At 35.6% G+C, this 22,349-nt stretch overlaps 1 protein-coding gene across 1 annotated transcript in view; it reads right to left on the bottom strand.

Moving 5' to 3' along the window:
* Positions 1-22,349, bottom strand: part of LOC149776479 (PMS1 protein homolog 1-like) — a 79,859-nt gene that overhangs the window by 15,858 nt on the left and 41,652 nt on the right. Inside the window, exons 9-11 of the mRNA XM_089940909.1 lie at positions 12,015-12,196; positions 5,337-5,494; positions 2,943-3,137 (exon numbers count right to left, since the gene is read on the bottom strand). Of these exons, the coding sequence (XP_089797035.1) occupies positions 2,943-3,137; positions 5,337-5,494; positions 12,015-12,196 (535 nt within the window). The remainder of the gene's footprint in view (positions 1-2,942; positions 3,138-5,336; positions 5,495-12,014; positions 12,197-22,349) is intronic.

Below are 22,349 nucleotides of genomic sequence, written 5' to 3' on the forward strand. Positions count from 1 at the left end.
TTAAATATTTAATTCTTTCTGGCTGAACCTCAAAATACTTCTATGGCCAGCATAATACTATAACAAGTATTGCCTACCTTTCTCATCTTATTGCATGTAAGGCAATATAACCGATTACTGACGTGTAAAACATGCTTTGAGGTTATCTATACCTCAAATTTTATGTTTCAAATAATACTGGCAAACAGGTTTTCATAATACAAAAAACAATACAAAATATAAATGCAAAGTATCAACTCTTGCCAAAAAAGGTTAAAAGTATTACTGTCACAGGTTGTCTTAATACTCAAATAATTTTTTGAAAAATAAAATAATCTATCCCAGCAGAAAAAAATCTTGTTTTGCATCTATATGATGCAAAAACTGCAACTGAGATGCGACAATATGACTAACTGCATCCATATTTTTTACATCTTAATTCCCTATAACTCTTCATGAAAAAGAAATGGTTACAAACAATTAAAAACAAAATGATTTTTAAAATCTAATTTTGACATTTATATAAAAAATATTAATTCAGTCTTGACCATTTGCTAGTGTACATTTCTCCAGTGATGATGTAAATCTTAATGTCTGTATATGATGTCATGCATATATTCAAACTCTACAGATGAAATGCATTATGGGACTAAATGGAAAGGAAACCACAACAAACTAAACAGTGAGGAAGCATTTTTGGGTTGTTCAGAGCTGAGTTAAAGTGGCCAATGTATAACTCCAATCTGATTAAAATCATGTGGGGATCTGATGGACCCCAATACAAAGTCATCTACTGTTAACTCATTAACCCCTACTTTTGTTGACATGTTTTTTTTTCCATTCAAAATTTGCCCGTGGTTGGAATCTGATTTTATGTCCAGATTTGATATTCTTTGGCCTCAGATATAAGGCAGACCAGTCTGAACTGCACACAGACAAGTGAACCTTTGCAAAAAGTAGGATAAGGTTGGCATCTGGAATAAAGAGTGGTCTCGATACAAAAATGATAGGTCCATTAAGAAAAAAAAGAAGAAAAAACTTCCAACTTTTACCCTTCTGCTCATGCGCAAGCAAAATAACCAATGGAAAACGATGTTTCTAACACAACTAGGCATTAGGCTAATGGAAAATCTTTTGGAAGTCGATGTATTTGGATGTATTCAGGAATAACCCCCAAAATGTGTTTCCTACTTGCATTTCAGGCAAAAATGACAAAAACCTCCCGGTTTTTCCCTCTTTATTTTGTAGTGCAACTAAAACATCCAGCTTATTTGATATCCTTGTAGAGCTTCATCTGTCTACCTTTCTATAATACCACCCACTTTCGTGTATCATACACTACCTTGACACGGTACTAATGGTAAATGAGTTGACTAAGTGGTTCACCAATGAAACCACAACTTTCAAATTTCTTTAAGTGATAAATGTCATTCAGAAAATATCATCACTATCAACAGTCTCCCTAAGATGACTTTGAGGCACTCTATGAAACTATTAAAAACACTTGGCATGGGAATCCCAGTACTAACCAAAACATAGTTTAGGACTTTAGAAATAAAATTTTAATCCAGTTGCATCTAACTCTGTATTTATAATGTTAAACCAATTAAAGTTCAATTTCAGTACAAAATATGATCATGTTTCTGTTGAATAATATAAGGCATAATCAAGATCAATTTTGATATTCTACTGAGTTTTCATTCACATCCATCTATAGGGTGCCCATGTGGACAAGTGGTCTAAAGCGCTCACCGTTACGGATCACTGCCATCTCACCTCTGCGTGGGTTTGAGTCTCCAATTCGGCCAATGTGGGTATGTGAGAAAGCTTGCCAGTAGCTTCTCATGGGTTGGTGGTTCTTTCTGGGGTTTTCCTGGATTCTTCCTCTACCATATATACTGGCCACCATGTATAGCCTATCTTGCGCTGAAAAATGGCGTTAAACCCTACAACAACAACATCCACCTATACAGTCTGGTCACTGTTGTGAATGGCCATTACTGTCAACGTACCTCCTTATGTTTACATAAGTAATGTAAATATCCAGCAGATCTCTAAGTCTGACCAGCTCCTTAATTAGATACTTTTAGTTTCAAGGTTTATTCTTTGAAGATGCTTCAATGTATTACACGTGATCGTACTCCGACTAAAGTAAAGGGTGCATGCATCCTAATACGAAAAATTAGAATATTCTGTGCAACATCAAATTTAGGTGTCTGGCTGATGTAGGTGGGTGCTTAGGAAATTTCATCATTACTGCAAGGAGACTCAAAGTTTGACCTTAGTTTAAACTTGCTAAAATCCTTACTGTGTGTCGGTTGACACTAGTCAACAAATATTTATGCAAACTAGGGATATGAGATGCGAAACCTTTACTGTTTGCATTCTCGGAAATAAACATAAAAAATACCTCCAAAGATCATCCTCTTTGGTTATGATTAAGTAAGTGAATGATTCCTGATGGTCAGCTTCAATTTTTTAAAAGGAAAAAATAGACACTGCCTTCACATTCAAGCCCAAATCTATGCAACATTTACTATCATTGCATTCTTACATACCCATAAATCTTATATGCTAGATCTGGCATTCAATACAGTCTGTTTTTCCATCATCACACACCCAGATTTGAACTGCTTAGTTGCCTTCCTTGACATATATATTTTATGACACAGCGAATCAAACTTGTACAAACCCCAGCTTTGAATTTGATTCTTACAGTAAAGCTAAATATATCCAGACAATGTAAAAAAAAGGGTGTGCGTAATAAAAACAAAACCGCATTCTTGTTTTGTACTGAGTCAGGGGAAAGCACTAGTTTAGTAGGGAAAATGAATACATCTATGCCTCACAGACACAATTTATCCCTATGTCATATCAAATTTGTCTTTCCACCAACTTAGAACAAAACACATATGCAGTTTTGTGTATGCATCATATAGTTATATGCAACCCAGACAAGATACCTTTCTCCCAGTTCAATAGGATTTTCTAGAGGCTTGGTGGGAAGCCCATAGTTCTCAAGAAGTTCTCTGTGTAATAGTGTCTCCTCAACTCTATGCGGATTAAGTACTAGTAGTTGGTAGTCATGGTAACACACCCATGAACCATAATACTTTAAGGGACCAATCAACTGCATCTCAGAGGGCATCTGGCTTTGACTGAAAAAAAAAAATACATAAACTACAAACTGCAGAGGTCACTGATGAAATCTGAAGATAAAATGCACCGATAATCAATGTTTAACAGAAGCATAAAACTAAAGTCACAATGCCACGATCATGTACTGCAGGGTAATGCAATGGGCTAAAACCTTTTGCAGAATTCCCTATCGAACTTCATTCCATTACTTTTTGGTGAGAAACTGCACAATAACTTACGTGCTTATGGGATTTTATTTCACATGGCAGCACTTTAGGTAATGATAATTTGAAGTGTTGAAGAATGTATGGTCATTTTACAATATGCTTAAGAGTTTGGGACTTCCATCTCCAGAGTTTACAAAAATGAATAAATCCAAAGTAAACAAGTAAATAGTTAAACAAATGTTTCCACCAAAACAAGCAAAGATTATAATTCTTTACCACAGATTATCAACAGTTACTGATGAACCTTAAGAAGACCAAACTGATAACTTTCAAATCAGTACGGTCACAATTTTTCCAAAAAAGGTTTTTGTTAAGGTTAATGCTTTATGGTGCATCAACGTCATTATGATACAGCACGAAACCAATGAGGACAAAGATCAAGGCCAGTGCATGAGATCAGGTCTTTATGCTGTCCAAAATATGGCAGTAATAAGTAGTTCAGGATTTCACATTTTCTGGAACATAACAGAGGATATTTTCAATCATAAAAGCAAATGACTCTTTTCTATTATGAGAATTACTTGAACTCTGCAAATACAGGATTATTATCATTACATAAATACACTTTTTATTCAAAATTGGTAAAGTAAACCCCAATAAAAGTGAATTGTCTTGAAACCTGGAGAAAATCAAAACTCTAAAATCATACTGTTAGAACTGTTGAAGCAATTTTGCTGTATGTCTGATTTTCCTTGCAGAAACATCCAAATTTTACTCCCCTAGATAATATATGTACATCCCCTGAAACCATTTATTTGTGTTTCTTTTGCATTCTCTTTGCATTCCATTTATAATCCATTCACATTTGAATTTCGTCTATCATCATTTCTCATTAATTTTATGGTCACAAAAGTACATGCAGAATTTTGCATTCCTCACATTCATTCACAAATACCTTTCATTTTTACTTACATGGGACGAGGCAGAAATGCATTTAGGGTTTTCCATTTATGTATTGATATTTTAAAGGGAGAGAACTGTAGCTTTTTTGTGCTTTAACGAAATAGCTTTTGTATGAAATGCCAAAGACAGCACTGACAATAGATGAATAAATATATAACCACACTTATAAAAGTTAAAAAAATAAAAATGTAGAGTATTTGTAACAAACTTTAGTTTTTATTTGGCAAATTAAAGACTGTACAGATACCATCAGAAATAATGTCGTCATCACATCAATGTTGTTGTTTTCTTTTGCCTCCTTCGACAAAAATATATCTTGGCTTGTAATGGGTACAAATATGTCATTCAGTATAAAGAATCTGATCCTGCATTATCATGCAAAGGGGTCTTGACTGCAAACTTGGTGGCACTTGAAAAAAATTTGATTTTTAAATCCTTTTATCAAATACATTTGAGTTTCTTTCTGTTTTTGTTTATCATTCACTTTTCTGAGTTTTAAATTTGTGTACTCATTTTTCTCAAAATGCATTCATCATATTTTTACATCTATTCTGCATTCCATTTTGTTTGCATTTATTCTGCATTCCATCTGCACTGATCCTGCATTCTGTTTACATTCTGTGTTTGTTTCACGGGTAAAATTACCCGTTGCAGGGTCTGTATACTGAAAAAAGTTTGGTACCCAGTTTTGGAACTTTTAGGCATTTGCAAACCTACCTGAAAAAGTGAAACAGTGTAGCAAACCATTGCAACAATTATACCATAAAGTGACAAGAGAGCTGGGTAAGTTCTTTTGTAAAAGACAAGGAACATACAGGAAAATCATCAGTTTACAGTACTCAGGAGTAGATGTTTACATTAGCATGGAGTGTTTGTGTTTGGTACTCAGCAGGAGATACATACATTAGTCTAATCCCCCTGGAGTACTTGTGTTTGGTGTACAGTACTCAGCAGGAGATACATACGTTAGTCTAATCCCCCTGGAGTACTTGTGTTTGGTGTACAGTACTCAGCGGGAGATACATACGTTAGTCTAATCCCCCTGGAGTACTTGTGTTTGGTGTACAGTACTCAGCGGGAGATACATACGTTAGTCTAATCCCCCTGGAGTACTTTAGTTTCAGCTGCTCAAGGTTGAACTTTATCTGGACCGTCTTAAGGGGAACAATGGCTGATGCTCTCCTGCCTTGATGTGGTGGTGTACAGGCTGACAGGAGCTGGTCTTTAATAGAAGTCATACCAGCAGTCTGAAACAGAGCAGAAATCTTTAAACTATTTAGCATATACTTGAGCAAAAGATTTGTAGCTCAGAGGTCTCGGAAATGCTTAATTACGCATATTTGGACACCAAATTTTTGATCTGGGATGCAGAAAATCACTGAGGTGGGAGTCCTCCATACGCATGTAATAGGTGTGCGGCAAAATTCAAAGACTTGCCAGTCCTGCTTCAGCCACCTGCTTTGTGGGAAAATGTGTTGATCAATTAGCTGTGCTGATATTTACAATGACAGAATTCAATGACTGAAAGACCCCTTGATGTACATACATGTTGCCATTATAAAAGTACATAAAAGAAACATGATGCAATAGCTGGGTGGCAAGTTCAAAGGCTTTGACTGGCAGCCGGGTGGGAAAATGTACCGATATTTACAGTGATTGAATTCAGAGTCAGAATGACCCAGAGACGTAGATGTGGTCATTTATAAGAGTACATCAAATAAACAACTTTAGCTTTCATTATTGTGTTCATTTCCGAATGTATCGGAATAAGTAGTGCACGTGACCTAAGAATCAAGACATGTTGAGACTTAGACAAAATGCCATATGTAAATTTGGATAAGTATTTTGGGGTTAAACGGCAAACTTATTAAGATTGTAACAAGGTTCAGAAGAGTGCTAAAGCTGCTAGAATTGATAGCTCGGTCGGGACAGTAGCTAAGTGTAAGAAAGTGTGTGATGCCTAGCTTCATGTTTGGAATAAGCCTTACTTGGATTGACAAAATTCAGTCTTACTCTGATGGGTAAATAAGACCTATTTAAGAGGTACATTGACTGACCATACGTTTTTTAAAATGCCCCTCACCTTAGCTTTAGTCACCTTTAAAAAGTTTTAGTGATATGTGATCATTAAGACATCAGTAGACAGGCCTAGTTTTTATATCAATTACATTGAAACAAACACTTGCGCATTCACAAGCATATGTTTTGATAGCTGATTAACCATTAACCCTTTTCCGAGTAAGGTAGCAACTATGAATTTCCTGCATGATATCCTTTGATGATAAAACAAAAAAAATGTGTTTTAAGATCAGACTCAGTGATCTGGATATATATTAACTGCCTCTTGTACACTATTTTGTCATAAAATTAGTTTGAAACTGTAAATGAACCAGTAGGCCGAACGAGAAATAATGAAGGATTTTGCTAACTCTGGGACGTACCAGTTTATTAAATTGTCTGCTTTTGTAAATCATTGGGTAAATATATTCAAAAAAAATATACAAATCATTGATAGCAAAGCCTAGGTATTATTTTATTAAAGATTTAATTTTAAAAAGCAAATTATTTACGTGGGAAATGTTTGGGACAATGCTATGTTGTGGAATTCGTGAGATGCGCTTTAAGGTCAAAGTATTTTCTGACTTAACACGTATTTACAAAAATACAAGGAAAAAACAGCAAATCAGATACTATTTAATCATTGCCTAAAATTACTACAAGGACGTAGACAAAAAAATAAACCATAAATTTGCAATCCTGTCAATGGACTGTTGTAATGAAGCTATATTAAAGTGAGTGATTTCCTTACGAAAACCTCTCCATCTAAAATTAGATGCACTCATGTCTGTGTTGATTCTCTAGGAAAGAAGGGACTGCAACTTTTGATGGTGGGACTAAAACTTCTACCAAAATGGGAGTCCTGGACTCCTAGTTTTAAAATCCTAGCAAGACCTCTGTAGCTTATAGACACCATAACAGTGTTAAAAGTCATCTGTAATACAGCACCAAGATCTGTTAGATGCTAGGGATAATCTTAAGTCTACCAAACAAAAAAAGGTAAAATGATGTATTCTCACTTTTCTTAATGTGTAGAATGGTTATTTGCATTGTGGAGCACTTGTGAAGGATTCTTCTGTCCTAATAAATTAACTAGCTTATCAGACAACTTGACTGTAAATTGATTCTATCCTCCCCATTTATGTCTGCAAAAAGCTAATTTCTCTTGGACCCTTCCGTAACAGTGGTAACTTGAATCCTTGAAACAATACTACTTTCAGTACAAGCACAAATCAAATACCCAGACATGATTTTTTTCTTCCATAAAAAACTGAAGAAAAAAAAAGGGCTGGGAGGTGTCACTCAGTCTCCCAAAATGCAAGCATATAAGACTTCATCTGATTGGCTGATAAAATTAACAATTATGGTAATAACATATGTCACCATAACATGACTACAGTGGAGATCTGATTTTAATCAGACTGATACTGGACTGAAATTAATGCATATAAACATATTGTGTAATCAATAATTTCAGCATTATTATTTGCTTTCCTCTGGATTAAAAATGTGTTGATAATTCTGCTCTAATCAGGATTTATTTTTTACAGGAGAGTTTCCAATAAATAATCTGAAGTATAAATGCTTGCATTTATCTGTGCTTTATATAGTATATATATTCAGCTGGATTACAGCTGTGAGTAAATCTAAGTCTACACTCTTTTTTTTTTTTCTTTTCTCTCTACCCTTACTGATGTCATATATTGATTTTGGTAGTGAGTGGAACAAAGACACCAGATATTGCATAGCCACCAAAAAAAAATGCTTTGTAAATGATTTCATTTTTTTTAAATGGTTGAAAAAAAACAACATATAAATGACATTTCCATTACCATAATAAAGTTCATTATAAAATAACTGAGCTGTGTTGATCGCTAGGAATATATCTTTAAGAACATAAGTAGGGGTAGGTTCTGCAACACACGTGGCTCATTCTTCACTAGGTCTTTAAATTCTTGTCTACATTGTATGAGACTCATTCTTCACAAAGTCTTTAAATTCCTGTCCACATCGTACGAGACTCATTCTTCACTAAGTCTTTAAATTCATGTCTACATCGTACAAGACTCATTCTTTACTAAGTCTTTAAATTCATTCTTCACTAATTATTTAATTTCCTGTCTACATTGTACGAGACTCATTCTTCACTAAGTCTCTGATTTCCTGTCTACATCATACAAGACTCATTCTTCACTAAGTCTTTAAATTCATTCTTCACTAATTCTTTAATTTCCCGTCAACATCGTATGTGACTCATTGTTCACTAAGTCTTTAAATTCCTGTCTACATCATATGAGACTCATTCTTCACTAAGTCTTTAAATTCCTGTCTACATCGTACAAGACTCATTCTTCACTAAGTCTTTAAATTCATTCTTCACTAAGTCTTTAAATTCCTGTTTACACTGTATGACTCATTCTTCACTAAGTCTTCGAATTCATGTCTACACTATATGAGACTCATTCTTCACTAAGTCTTTAAATTCATGTCTACATTGTATGAGACTTATTCTTCACTAAGTCTTTAAATTCATTCTTTACTAAGTCTTTAAATTCCTGTCTACATCATACGAGACTCATTCTTCACTAAGTCTTTAAATTCCAGTCTACATCATATGAGACTCATTCTTCACTAAGTCTTTAAATTCCTGTCTACATCGTACAAGACTCATTCTTCACTAAGTCTTTAAATTCATGTCTACACTATATGAGACTCATTCTTCACTAAGTCTTTAAATTCATGTCTACATTGTATGAGACTTATTCTTCACTAAGTCTTTAAATTCATTCTTTACTAAGTCTTTAAATTCCTGTCTACGTCATACGAGACTCATTCTTCACTAAGTCTTTAAATTCCAGTCTACATCGTATGAGACTCATTCTTCACTAAGTCTTTAAATTCCTGTCTACATCGTACAAGACTCATTCTTCACTAAGTCTTTAAATTCCTGTCTATGTCATACGAGACTCATTCTTCACTAAGTCTTTAAATTCATTCTTTACTAAGTCTTTAAATTCCTGTCTACATCGTACAAGACTCATTCTTCACTAAGTCTTTAAATTCTTGTCTACATTTTTGTATGAGACTCATTCTTCACTAAATCTTTACATTCTTGTCTACATCATATGAGACTCATTCCTTAACTAAGTCTTTACATTCTTGTCTACATCGCATGAGACTCATTCTTAATTGAGCCTTTAAATGTGTCTGCATCACATGTTGCTCTTTCTTTGTTGAATCTTTAAATACATGGTTTCAAGCAATTACACAATCCATACAAATGCATACCCCCCCCCCCCCAAAGTTAAAACCAAAGTAATTTTATTAAACATATTCAACGTTTGCACATATACTTTAGTGAATACCACATCTTATTTGCTCTTGGTAATTTCAATGATAAAGATTTTTCAATGAAAATGTTTTCCATCAATATTTGTTCTTTGAATTTCATCTATACCAATGCTTCACCTTTGTCTTTAGGACCCTTTTTTTAAACCTGGAAACCTGAGGACAAGTAATAAACCAAGTATATTGAAAAACAAAAAGATAATTCAACCTTATCATCCAGAACTCACTGGCTGGAACACAGCAAACCCGGTTTCTGGAAACAAATTACAACTTCCTCATCCTATCTCATGCCATTACACACAACAGACTCTTTAACCCTACTTTAATTTACATTTGGTATCACGGTACCAATTGTTTTTTCATAGACCTCAGTGCTAATGCTTTGTGAAATAAATATACTTTATATCCTACCTCAGCATGCATATCACACATACAGAACAATGCTAGATTGTCAATTTGACAAGGACAAAACCAGGTAATCCATTGCATTTAAGAGAGACAGCTCTGCTGGAACTAGACAGTGGTAAGAGTTATCTAGTAACAACAGTCATATTTACAGCCATGTGTACCCCATTTTGAAAAATCATAACATATACAAAATATGATCTAGATATGAATTAACATCATCTCACATGTTGCCAAGAGGCACAACTTTTCTAAAGCTTAACAGAAAGTACAACTCTTACATAATGCACCAATCACAACTAGTACTGTTGTTTATTTCTGAATACAATGTTCCTACACCTTAAGCTCTGCCAACTTGGGGTTGAACAAATGGTACCATTATAACATTACTTAACAACCATTGTCTACCATGGCTCACTGTTCCTTTATGAGCTTACTCTTTGTAAAAGCATTTCAATTTTTGTTTTTTTTCACACAAAATTCCATTACATTTCTGAACACTATGACCTTTTAATTTAAAAAGAAAGAAAAAAAAGCAGCTTTTATCAAATTAAAAATGTTAATAATCTGTATTAAAACTAGATATTAACATTTGTACAAGACAGCTATGGTATATCAAGGGTCTTACATGACATGGGTGATAATTTATAAAACAAAACTGAAATTATTCTATAACATTTAATAAATTTCATTTGAAATGAGCACAAATCTTAGATTTTATATACTGCATGATGAAAATAATTTTACTTGACCAAACTGCAGAACAATGTAGATAAATGACTTTCAAATAACTCTAGATGCCTCAGAACTGTGTAGTGAAATGACTGAAATACATATGGATGATTCAGAATAGTGTAGTGAAATGACTGAAATACATATGGATTATTCAGAATAGTGAAGTGAAATGACTCTGAAATACATCTGGATACCTCAGAAGAGTGTAGTGAAATGACTTTCAAATACATCTGGATGACTCAGAACAGTGTAGTGAAATGACTTTTAAATACATCTGGATGACTCAGAACTGTGTAGTGAAATGACTTTTAAATACATCTGGATGACTCAGAACAGTGTAGTGAAATGACTTTCAAATACATCTGGATGACTCAGAACAGTGTAGTGAAATGACTTTCAAATACATCTGGATGACTCAGAACAGTGTAGTGAAATGACTTTTAAATACATCTGGATGACTCAGAACTGTAGTGAAATGACTTTTAAATACATCTGGATGACTCAAAACAGTAGTGAAATGACGTTTAAATACATATGGATGACTCAGAACAGTGTAGTGAAACGACTTTTAAATATATCTGGATGACTCAGAACTGTAGTGAAATGACTTTTAAATACATCTGGATGACTCAGAACAGTGTAGTGAAATGACTTTCAAATACATCTGGATGACTCAGAACAGTGTAGTGAAATGACTTTCAAAATACATCTGGATGACTCAGAACAGTGTAGTGAAATGACTTTTAAATACATCTGGATGACTCAGAACTGTAGTGAAATGACTTTTAAATACATCTGGATGACTCAAAACAGTAATGAAATGACGTTTAAATACATATGGATGACTCAGAACAGTGTAGTGAAACGACTTTTAAATATACCTGGATGACTCAGAACTGTAGTGAAATGACTTTTAATTACATCTGGATGACTTTTAATTACATCTGAATGACTCAGAACAGTGTATGCCTCAACATTAAACTATTCCTTTGCTTAACAATTTGTGATGTTGTTAGGTGTTATTACACATTACAGATCTTAAAATTAACATGAAATATATGAACATAACTAACACAGCAGTCATTTGATAAACCACTACATGATGTTAAAAAAGTACTTTGTCGTAACCTAGTACAACAGAAAATGCCAGCTTTGGTTGTAAAATATAATACCTGGATATAAAAGTATTTGCGTTCCACTAAAAAGGTTTGACATATTTACCAGTGTAACCTTTCTTGTAATCTTCTTTGGCAAACTTCCTGGCTTATCCTGCTTGAGTTTTCTCAAATCTGCCAGTCCTTCTTCTCCGTAAGTCACTTTGTCATCTTCTGACAATTTCTCCCATCTCTCTTTCACAATGCGGGTGATCTCATCATAACTTGCTTCTGGATTTTCCTCAAAAACTAAAGAACAATTATATCCATATCAGAAATAAAGACAATACAAACTGAGTATTATGAAAATAAAATGCCACATTCTGTTATGATCTCATTTCTAGCACTTCACTACATCAAAAAAAGGATTGGATGCCATTGTATGGTGGGAAAGAAAACCCAATATTGTTGTGAAAGAATCAAATACACATGTGAAAGAATCAAGTACTCAAGTGATAAAACGAAACTCAAGAAAAAACAAAGTACCCATGTGAAAAATTGCATTTTTACATTGTATTTAGAGAAATATTCCCATTATGTATGCATTGTTACTGAGAAGCATTAAAGTCATTCAGTGACAAATACAGTGGTGTTAATCCAATACATTTGAAGTCTAATGTTGGACAGACAATGAACAAGTTGACACATACAATAAAGTGTACACCATACCATAACTGGATAATTACCGGTTTAATTAGTGCCTTTTAAAATAAACATTTGAACATACAAGGCAGTGAAAAAGTACTCTATTTTGTACAGTATGAATTAGTACTGTATTTTGTTTAACCTGAATTACAGCATAAATACAGATATTATTTAATTGCTTCATGACATCTAAGACATTAGCATAAGAAAAATTACATTAAAAAAATTATATTTTCCTCATGTAGGTGTACATGTATATTGATTTCAAGATTGACAATCACTGACAATATTCCAAGCTTATATGGCAACTAGTGATATCATTCCGACAATCGGTGAGATCATTTCAGTCATGACGACCCATGAGATCATTCTGGCTGAACAAAACTCTGAGCTTTGTTTTAAATCTAATGTGGGTGGAATAAAGTTGTGTTGAAATAAAAGGAAAGAAAAAACTTTATTCTTATTTTAACAACACTTCTAACACATTATTTTCGATATGATATGAAGGAAATGTGAGTTAAGCACCCTTCCTGAGGATATTGATGTAGTCAACCTGGGCTGTCCTGTGTGTGTATCAAATCTGAAACCCTTAAATTGGATTCCAGTGCTCAACTATCTGTGCTGCTGCATTTCCTTAAACATTAGGGTTCTGATCGATGATTGGACTGGATGGATGGACACATAGACAGACATACACATAGATGCTGAAGTAAAGCACTGAAGTTAATCTGGGATTTTGATCAATGATTGGACTGGATGGATGGAAGTTAATCTGGGGTTTTGATGGATTGGATGGATGAACACACTGACAGACATACACATCCAGTGTAGATGCCAAAGTGGTTGCCATGTCAAACTTGTGCAAATTCAAGCACAACATTCAAGTTGATCTTGACATACCACATGCCTGCACTGTGTTTAATTCATGTAGACTTCTATACAGGCACTAGTAAGATATATTACTGACCTTTGGTCAAGGTATGTGGTACAAAACTTAACTTACTGTGGAGAAAAACATTAACTTCTAATCTGACTTAATATGACTTTGACCTCTGATTTCTAGATCCCAGAATCTGCCGGGGGTATGTGTATTACCCTTTGTGAAAGCTATCCACAAAGTTCTTGCTCTAGAAGAAATGTTCTTGTACAAAACTCATTTTTCTTAAAGAGTCAATGACTCTGAACATGGATCCTTTGACCTTAAAATCATTATATTTTTTCCTTACCTCAAGAGCAAACCAATTTGAGTTATTCTGCAGAAATGAAACTGGTAAGAGACAGATGGACACATACTAATACAATACCCTCTGGTAAGAGACAGACAGACACATACTAATACAATACCCTCTGGTAAGAGACAGACGGACACATACTAATACAATACCCTCTGGTAAGAGACAGACGGACACATACTAATACAATACCCTCTGCTTTACAGCATGCATATAAAAATATTTTAAAAATTAGCAACCATGAAATAAAATCGGGTTGTCTGCATATGAATAAAAATATGTCTACCAAATTTAATTTGTCGACATTAGGTGTGTTTAGTTAAATAATGCTAATAATCAAAGTTTTGTCAAAAAATGCAACATGTTCAAAAATGGATTTAAAAAAATGAAAATTGTTGCATTGGCTTGAAATTGAATAACATGATTTACATAGGAATACATATATGACTGCTAAATTTCTTTCGGACATAATTGGTTTTTCTGCAATCATGCTAATGGGCTTCTTTGGATGGACAGGTTTTTTGTATGTACTGATGGACATGTAGACAAATGGACAGGACTAAATGAAGCTGGCCCCATTAAACTAGGTGTCCAGACAGTCAGTAAGAGAACTTAAAAGGAAATCTGTTCAATGGTTTCATAAAAAACGTGATGACTATTTACAACATGCATGATATTCGGTCAAAAGTTATTTCTTGTGCTCTATCCACATGGAGAAAATAAAAACTATGTACAATCTTACAATGGTAAATTTACATAGGGTGTGTGTTTGTGATCTGGATTTTTAACAAAGCTTTAACAATTTTTCCGTAATATCACTATGATGTCTGCAGTGTGGCAGTTTATAGTGATGTCTAGCACGGGGACATCAAACCGCAGACATACAGCATGATGTCCCACCCTGACACATTATCCTGACACCAGGCCAACCAGTCCTAACACTATCCTCTTAATGCTGAGCGCCTAGTGATGCAGCTGTTATTCCCATTTTTACAAGTCTCTGGTATGACTTGGCCCAGGGTTCAAACCCACAAACTCCCACATCCAAGGCAGATGCTCTAGCCACTAGGTGACCAGAGTTGTAAATTTGCAGGTTATACTTAGGTATGCTGTAAAGCATAAGGTATAACATATAACCTTGTGTGGTATTTGTCCTTTGACCTTGTCACTAACGATAAACTACAGCTTTTCTCTTCCTCAAGAGATGCTCCACAAAGTAACCCCACACACAGCCATGTGTTACATCTATCAATCAACTACCACATTACAGATATTCCAATGGGTTGATAATCAATATGATCAAGACAGAGGCAGGAATCATTACATGATCATTTGGCTAGATGATAGCTTGCCCAACTGTTTACCTGCAATAACAAGATGTACTCCTAAAAAAAAAAACATCTTTGACTCCTGAAGCTTCCGCAAAACAATTGTGTTTATAAAAACATGTTTTCCGACAACTTTCTCAACACCACAATATATATCTGTAACTGGAAATGTATTAAACAGTACACAGCAGTGATTTGCATATTAAACAGTACACAACAGTGATTTGCATATTAAACAGTACACAGCAATGATTTGCATATTAAACGTACACAGCAGTGATCTGCATATTAAACAGTACACATCAGTGATTTGCATATTAAACAGTACACATCAGTGATTTGCATATTGAACAGTACACAGCAGTGATTTGCATATTAAACAGTACACAGCAGTGATTTGCATATTAAACAGTACACAGCAGTGATTTGCATATTGAACAGTACACAGCAGCAGTGATCTGCATACTTTCATGTTTCATACACATGGAAAAATATCACCACTGGGCAGTTCATACAGTTAATTGTCAAAGAGGTGATTAACAAATTAAAGGCAGTCAGTGATGCTAATTACTAAGCTGACTGGCAACAGACAGGGTGAACATGTCTTTGACAGTCCTTTCATTGTTGTTGTGAGAAAGTCCATTATACTAGTCATTACAGCACTGCTGTGGGAAAGTCCATTAGACTAGTCCTTTCTTCACTGCAGTGGGAGAGCCCATTATACTAATCAGGATTATCTAATGTATACAAATGGAACAGGGGGACGTCCACAGAAGGGATTTACCTGCACAAGCGATCAGACGGCAGACTGTTCAACCTGGTACGACTGAAGGCAAAGAGCAAAGTGAGTGAAGTCACCATCAGGGACATGCTCTTCGCAGACGATGCTGCTCTAGCCACCTACACAGAAGCTGAGCTTCAACGCCTGATGGACTGTTTTGCTAAAGCATGCGATGAGTTTGGGTTAACCATAAGCCTAAAGAAAACAAATGTGATGGCTCAGGATGCGGACCCCCCAAGCATCATCATCAACAACTACAAACTTGAGGTGGTCAGTCAGTTCATGTACCTTGGCTCTACCATCACCAACAACCTCTCGCTCGATGCTGAGCTCAACAAGCGGATTGGAAAGGCATCAACAACTCTCTCCAGGTTGTCGCAGAGAGTGTGGAACAACAGCATGCTGACCCTGAACACTAAGATCACCGTGTACTGTGCCTGCGTGCTAAGCACTCTCATGTACGCCAGTGAAACCTGGACTCTGTATGCCTCACAAGAGAAAAGACTGAGTGCCTTTCACATGCGATGCCTCCGACGCATACTTGGGATCACCTGGAGCGATCGAGTAACAAACAACGAGGTGCTCGAGCGTGCCAAGATTCCCAGCATGGTCACACTCCTTCGCCAACGTCACATCAGATGGCTGGGCCATGTACGTTGGATGGATGACGAACGTATCCTCAAAGACATTCTTTATTCGGAACTCGCTTCTGGCAAAAGGTCGATTGGACGGCCACATCTCTGCTTCAAGGCTGTCTGCAAGTACGACATGAAAGCCCTTGACATCAATGTCAACACCTGGGAAGAGCTCGCTCTAGACAGATCAAGCTGGCGACATGCCCTGATCACTGGTCTGAAAGCCAGACAGGACAAGCTATGCTTGCTAGCTGATGAAAGATGATCGCAGAGGAAGAAGAAGCAGCTCCAACCTACACCAGAGGCAACCTTCAAGTGTAGCAAGGACTGCCACTCCTGCGTTGGACTACATAGCACATCAGATGCTGCACAACCACCAACGGGGACATCTCTCATGGGCGCAGTTCCATCGTCTCTCGAGATTAACGGATGCCAACAACAAATGGAACAATCCAAATGGTCTGAAGTTATATAAATCACAAATGGGTTATGAACAACAATGTATTTTACACTATGCTGCCTTCAGTCAGAAAGTAATCATTATTTGCTAGTTCAAGATCAGTAGAAAAGTTTCTCTCAACATGAAAATTAATGCTTATTTTGGTAGTTGGAATGAGAAAGTAAAAAGCAGTGTCACTGTGGGATTGTGATTCACATTTTAAGGCAAATGGTCAAAACAACAGTGATTCAGGGAAGACTGAGTAATATACAAAATGAGCAAAAGCTAGCAATACTAAAATGTAAGAATTCCTTATTCATGAAATTTGACATTGAGAAGCAAGGGCAGCATCTTATATTTTACACTTAGAACGAACACCATAATAACCTTATTTCAATTTGGTATGTACAACATCCATCAACATAGTAACATCAACCTGCATCGTGGTAGACGCTGACAGATCATTGTCAATGCTAAAATAACTTCAACAAGAAATCTTCAGGGGAGTTTGAACAACAATATCCAGTCTCTAATGAGTGCACAGATGAACACCAATGCCATCTGCATCACATTCAGTGAACAACTGCAGCAAAGGCAGCAAGTACAAGCTAAAGACAAACAACTTTTTTTAAACCATCTTAACCTCAGTTGTAACGTGTCCCTTATTAAGGTCATGTACACTGATCCCACCCGTGGGACTACAAGATACACTTTTCAAGTAAAAAAAACCCAAATGCTAACTCGAAGGTTGAAAGGTGTGCAACTAAGTAAGGCAAATAGAAAAAATTTAATATACGCATTCAAAGTATACTTTTAATTCTTGTTAAATCACCAGGACATTTAAAAAAAAACAACAACACTGGTTTAAAAGATCTAGCCTTGTAAATGAAAACCAATTTTTTATAGTAAAATATGTTTCTTCAAGAATACTTTCCCAATCATAATACCTTAGGAAAACTACTACTACCTTGCAAATCCAGCTCTCTCACGCTAAGGGGTGCTCTATAGATGTTATTAACTTCTGAGAGAATGGTGGGTGTCAGGTAAAGCTGTTTACACTGGCAACATGCAAAATGGAGAAAATATTGGTATACCTCTATGTTACTTTCATGTACTGTGGCTGAAATTTCATTGGATATTGTACTTGTGGAAAATGTACATGATCTAAGTGCATAGCTATCTAAAATGACTGCCCTTATGCTCAACAGATCAGCCTGATTTAGTCTGAAATACTCTATCTTTAGCAGTTATTAAAATAGGAAAAGGAATTTCATCAGACTAGACAATACTAGCTTCCAAACATGCAATGAATGAATTACCAAAGATATATAAAGGAAAAATAATTATCAGCTCTTTTTTATACAATTTACTGAAGTCCAGAAAGTGAAAATGACCAAGCAGAGCTAGCAGTTTTTTTAAAAGGTACAAGTAAGCTCAAGCTGTATGCTCTTATAACCCATATTACACTCGTCAATCATACACCAAAATAAAGAGAATTAAAGGTTCCTTGATATACCTAAGATATATAGTCTTTTTTAAATAGCCAGTATAACCAATGATAAAAACCAGGGAAATTCCTTTCTCCAAAAATCACCCTATGCCAAATATTAAACTGAAGAGTGTCACCGAATAACTTGTAGCTAAGAAGTAAAAAGTTATCTGCCTACCCAGGTGGCAGTTAGGCAAAGTGATATCCCATGGGTGCCGGGATTAGCACCAAATCCCATGAGTATCTCAATTACTACTGAAGTGGAAGGCACACTCTCTATGCAGGGAGAGTGCATCTGTATTATGATTGGGTAAGTATTCTTGAAGAAACATATTTTACTATAAAAAAAATTGTTTTCTTGTTTAGATACATTATCCAATCATAATACCTTAGTATAATAGGTAAGAGGTGGAGGGAGATACATCCCCTTACCCCAGAGATGCCTCCTTTGCTCTTCTAAGGTATGTGAGACAGATTCTAGATAATCTGACTGGAAAGGTCTCCATCTGTGTGGCTTCAAAAGGGAAAAAAATTCCCTCTCACAAATAATATGGAAGTCGTAAAGCAGCATCTATATGAAGCTGACGAAAAATCTGGAAGGATAACCTTTTGTCTCAGGGGTAAAGGTTCATCCAGATCAAGTTGAACCCTTTGGGATTAAAGATCTCTGATAAGAACTGGAGAAGTGCACTTGGATCTCCATCACATGGCATGGATAAAGATAGGGAACATTTTCAATGACGTGCAAAGACTGTGGTGACAGTCCTAACTTTGCAAGCCAATATGCAGAGCAAATTCATTATGTGGGTTTAGTCTGATATTTAGGATAGATAGCCCACTTTATTCAAAATGAAAATGTCTACGTTGATATATCATCCTTCCCCTCTTAAAGGTAAATTGAGATGTGATCTCCCTCGATGCAAATATCACTTCAGAGCTTGCACTGTGTCCTGTCGATGAGCTTGAGATGAAGTGTCCAGGATAGACAGGAATTATTACCAATATCTGATTTTTAATGAACAGAAGCCCGTTCCTGGTAATAAAAGCAGGGGGCTTCATTAAAGATATTGATCCATCATGTAGGGGGCTTCATTAGAGATACTGATCCATCATGTAGAGGGCTTCATTAGAGATACTGATCCATCATGTAGGAATTGCAAATAGATGGGTCCACCAATAAGAAATGTATTGCTGATATAACCCACTGACTGCCAGAGGAAGCAGTTTTTATAATAATAACAATAATAATGAGGACTTTGTATAGCACCTAATCTTTAGAAGCTCTAGGCGATTTACAACATTTGATAAGACCTATAACATAAAAAAACATAATAAACACCATGAAATTAAAGAACATAAACAACATGCTGAAAATATTTAAGGTAGGGAACATTAAGTCTATAAGTTTGTTCTTGCAGTCGAAATATGTGAGTTTTAAGAGCACTCTTGAATGGGATTACTGTGTCTTTGTGTCTAAGTTCAGTGGGCAATTCATTCCATGTTGCTGGGCCCTGGTATGCAAAATAATGTTGTCCATATGATAGGTATTATAGGTGAATTAGTTAAGATCTTGAGAGCACATCAAATGGTATCTTGTTAATACCCATGACAAATTCCACTTTGACAAGGGTCCAGTGCCATTGTCCACATAAAATCCAAATTAATAGCAGATCAGATAGGTCTTTGATGTGTCCTCTGTTCCATGATAGCACAGTGTACCAGTGATTGTGGAACATAAGGTTTAACTGTTGTATGTCCATCACAGGTCGATCCCATCGAGTGTCTATTGAGTGAAAACTGAAGGATAAAGAGACCATTCCATTTGTATTAGTTCCTTGCAGAACAATGAGTCTATCAATACATTAGCAAGCTTAGTAAATTGTTGAACTTAAGCCTAGAGTGTCATTGAATATGCCACTTTAGAAAGTCCCAAACATGAATACGACGGTCAGAGTACTTGTTCTGCTTTGCTGTTTGAGATGAGTCCCCATGATGAAGCTATTGGACAGAAAGAGAAGTCTATTCCTGCATAAGTTCTCCAGCCACCAATGAAAAGCTTTCAAAACAATTCCATCTCGATGATGACATGTAAAAAACAACCCTAAGGGGACCATGTGCCTTTGGCAGTATGATATGGCAGGAGAGTTGCTCCCTCAGCCCTCTGTGTTCACATCCATAGCAATCGTGATTGCCAGATGTTGTACTTATGGAGGTATTGCCGACACAAGCTCAAAGAGGTTTTCCTACCTTAAATATGCAACCTCGTATAGTTGCATATTGTGAAAGTTGGCTCAATGGTCACAGGTTCAGTCTACAATTGTACCACATAAACATTGTTATGGGAGCTCAATAAAGCAACCAAGGACTGAGATATCCACAACCTTATTGAGCAAAACTCAACAGGCAAAGGAATTCTCTAGCAAATGGATTGCACGAAATAGGCATGGAACCTACCATTGCATGAATTCAATTCTCATTCCTGGGAGATAGATTCTTAACTTGAACATTGATTCCAGACCTAGTTGACCAAATCTTGAAATGGTACAAGGTCAGAAACGCTCTTGCTGACAAGGAGATTGCATTGCCTCCACAACGGATGGCATCAGGACACAAGATATGACACTGGGTTTCATCAATGTTACAAACTGCAAAATTATTTTTACTTATTTAGGAAAAATATAACATCTGGCTATTTTTTTGCAACATTTTTTTTTTGCTGTTTAATTCTGAATATGTTATTCCACAAGAGCGGAAGCTATATAGTAATATAAACATGTTTTCTATATTACACACAGAAACCTACTCATAGAAAAGGAAATGAACCAACAATATTGATATGTACAAAGTAGGTGCTACAATATCCATTATGAGACAATTTCAACTTTAGGAAAGGCCCACTGACTTTCTAGAAAGGTAAAATTATAAAATGTCATGTATACGACTATAAATTAGTGTTAACAGATGGCATAATGAAGGCAATGAAGTGTCAATATATAATATCAATTCACAACACCACCTCTAAAAAGGCTCAATGATGGCCTGTACAGGTGAATTCAATAAAGCCTGCAGACTTGCACCCACATATAAATTAAAATGTAACTACAACTATTGTGAAGTCACAGAGACTACCTGTGCAAGTATGTAAATAACATCAGGTGAAGACAGATATTTAATTGTAAAGGCAGAACTTTGTCGTCATAATACTAGTTGTTGTTACTAGCATAACCCTGGTGTCCTAGTTGTTATTGGCATAAATCATGTCCTGATTGTTGTTATTGGCATAAATTATTATATGGGCATTAGCAAATGTACACCGTTTATGTTAAAGCCAATATCTCCAATATTGTCTCTACAGTCATGTAAGTTAATTTGTGCATACAACCAATAAGGAGTACACCATCATACCAAAATGATACTGCCACCTACTAAATGATGCGTCACTTACATATACACTTTTTGTTTGAATTAGTTTATAACACTATTGGTTGTATTCATTATCCAAAATAACTCCATGAATCATGACGACTACTACACCATCATATCAAATGTAGTCTGCCGTGGTTAGTTTCCTGGACACTGCTGCTTCAACAGTAGTGAAAATAAATCTGTATAACCACCTTGAGGAGTACTACATCACCATACCAAAAGCAGATCACTGCGACCTACTTTTTGTGCTCCTGTGATCACTTACTTTATATGTTTATGTCAGTTTCTGAAACAATGAAAATTATTCAGTCATTGTAAAGAACATCTGTGCATAGATCCTGTGAAGTACTAGAAAACCAAACCAAAATGTAATCTACTTTTCACACTCCAGCAATCATGAAACATTTCATGTTTAGGTGAGTTTCTG

Source organism: Sinohyriopsis cumingii, chromosome 18 (genome assembly GCF_028554795.1).
Source record: "Sinohyriopsis cumingii isolate HCF-2022 chromosome 18, ASM2855479v2, whole genome shotgun sequence".
Classification (NCBI taxonomy): domain Eukaryota; kingdom Metazoa; phylum Mollusca; class Bivalvia; order Unionida; family Unionidae; genus Sinohyriopsis; species Sinohyriopsis cumingii.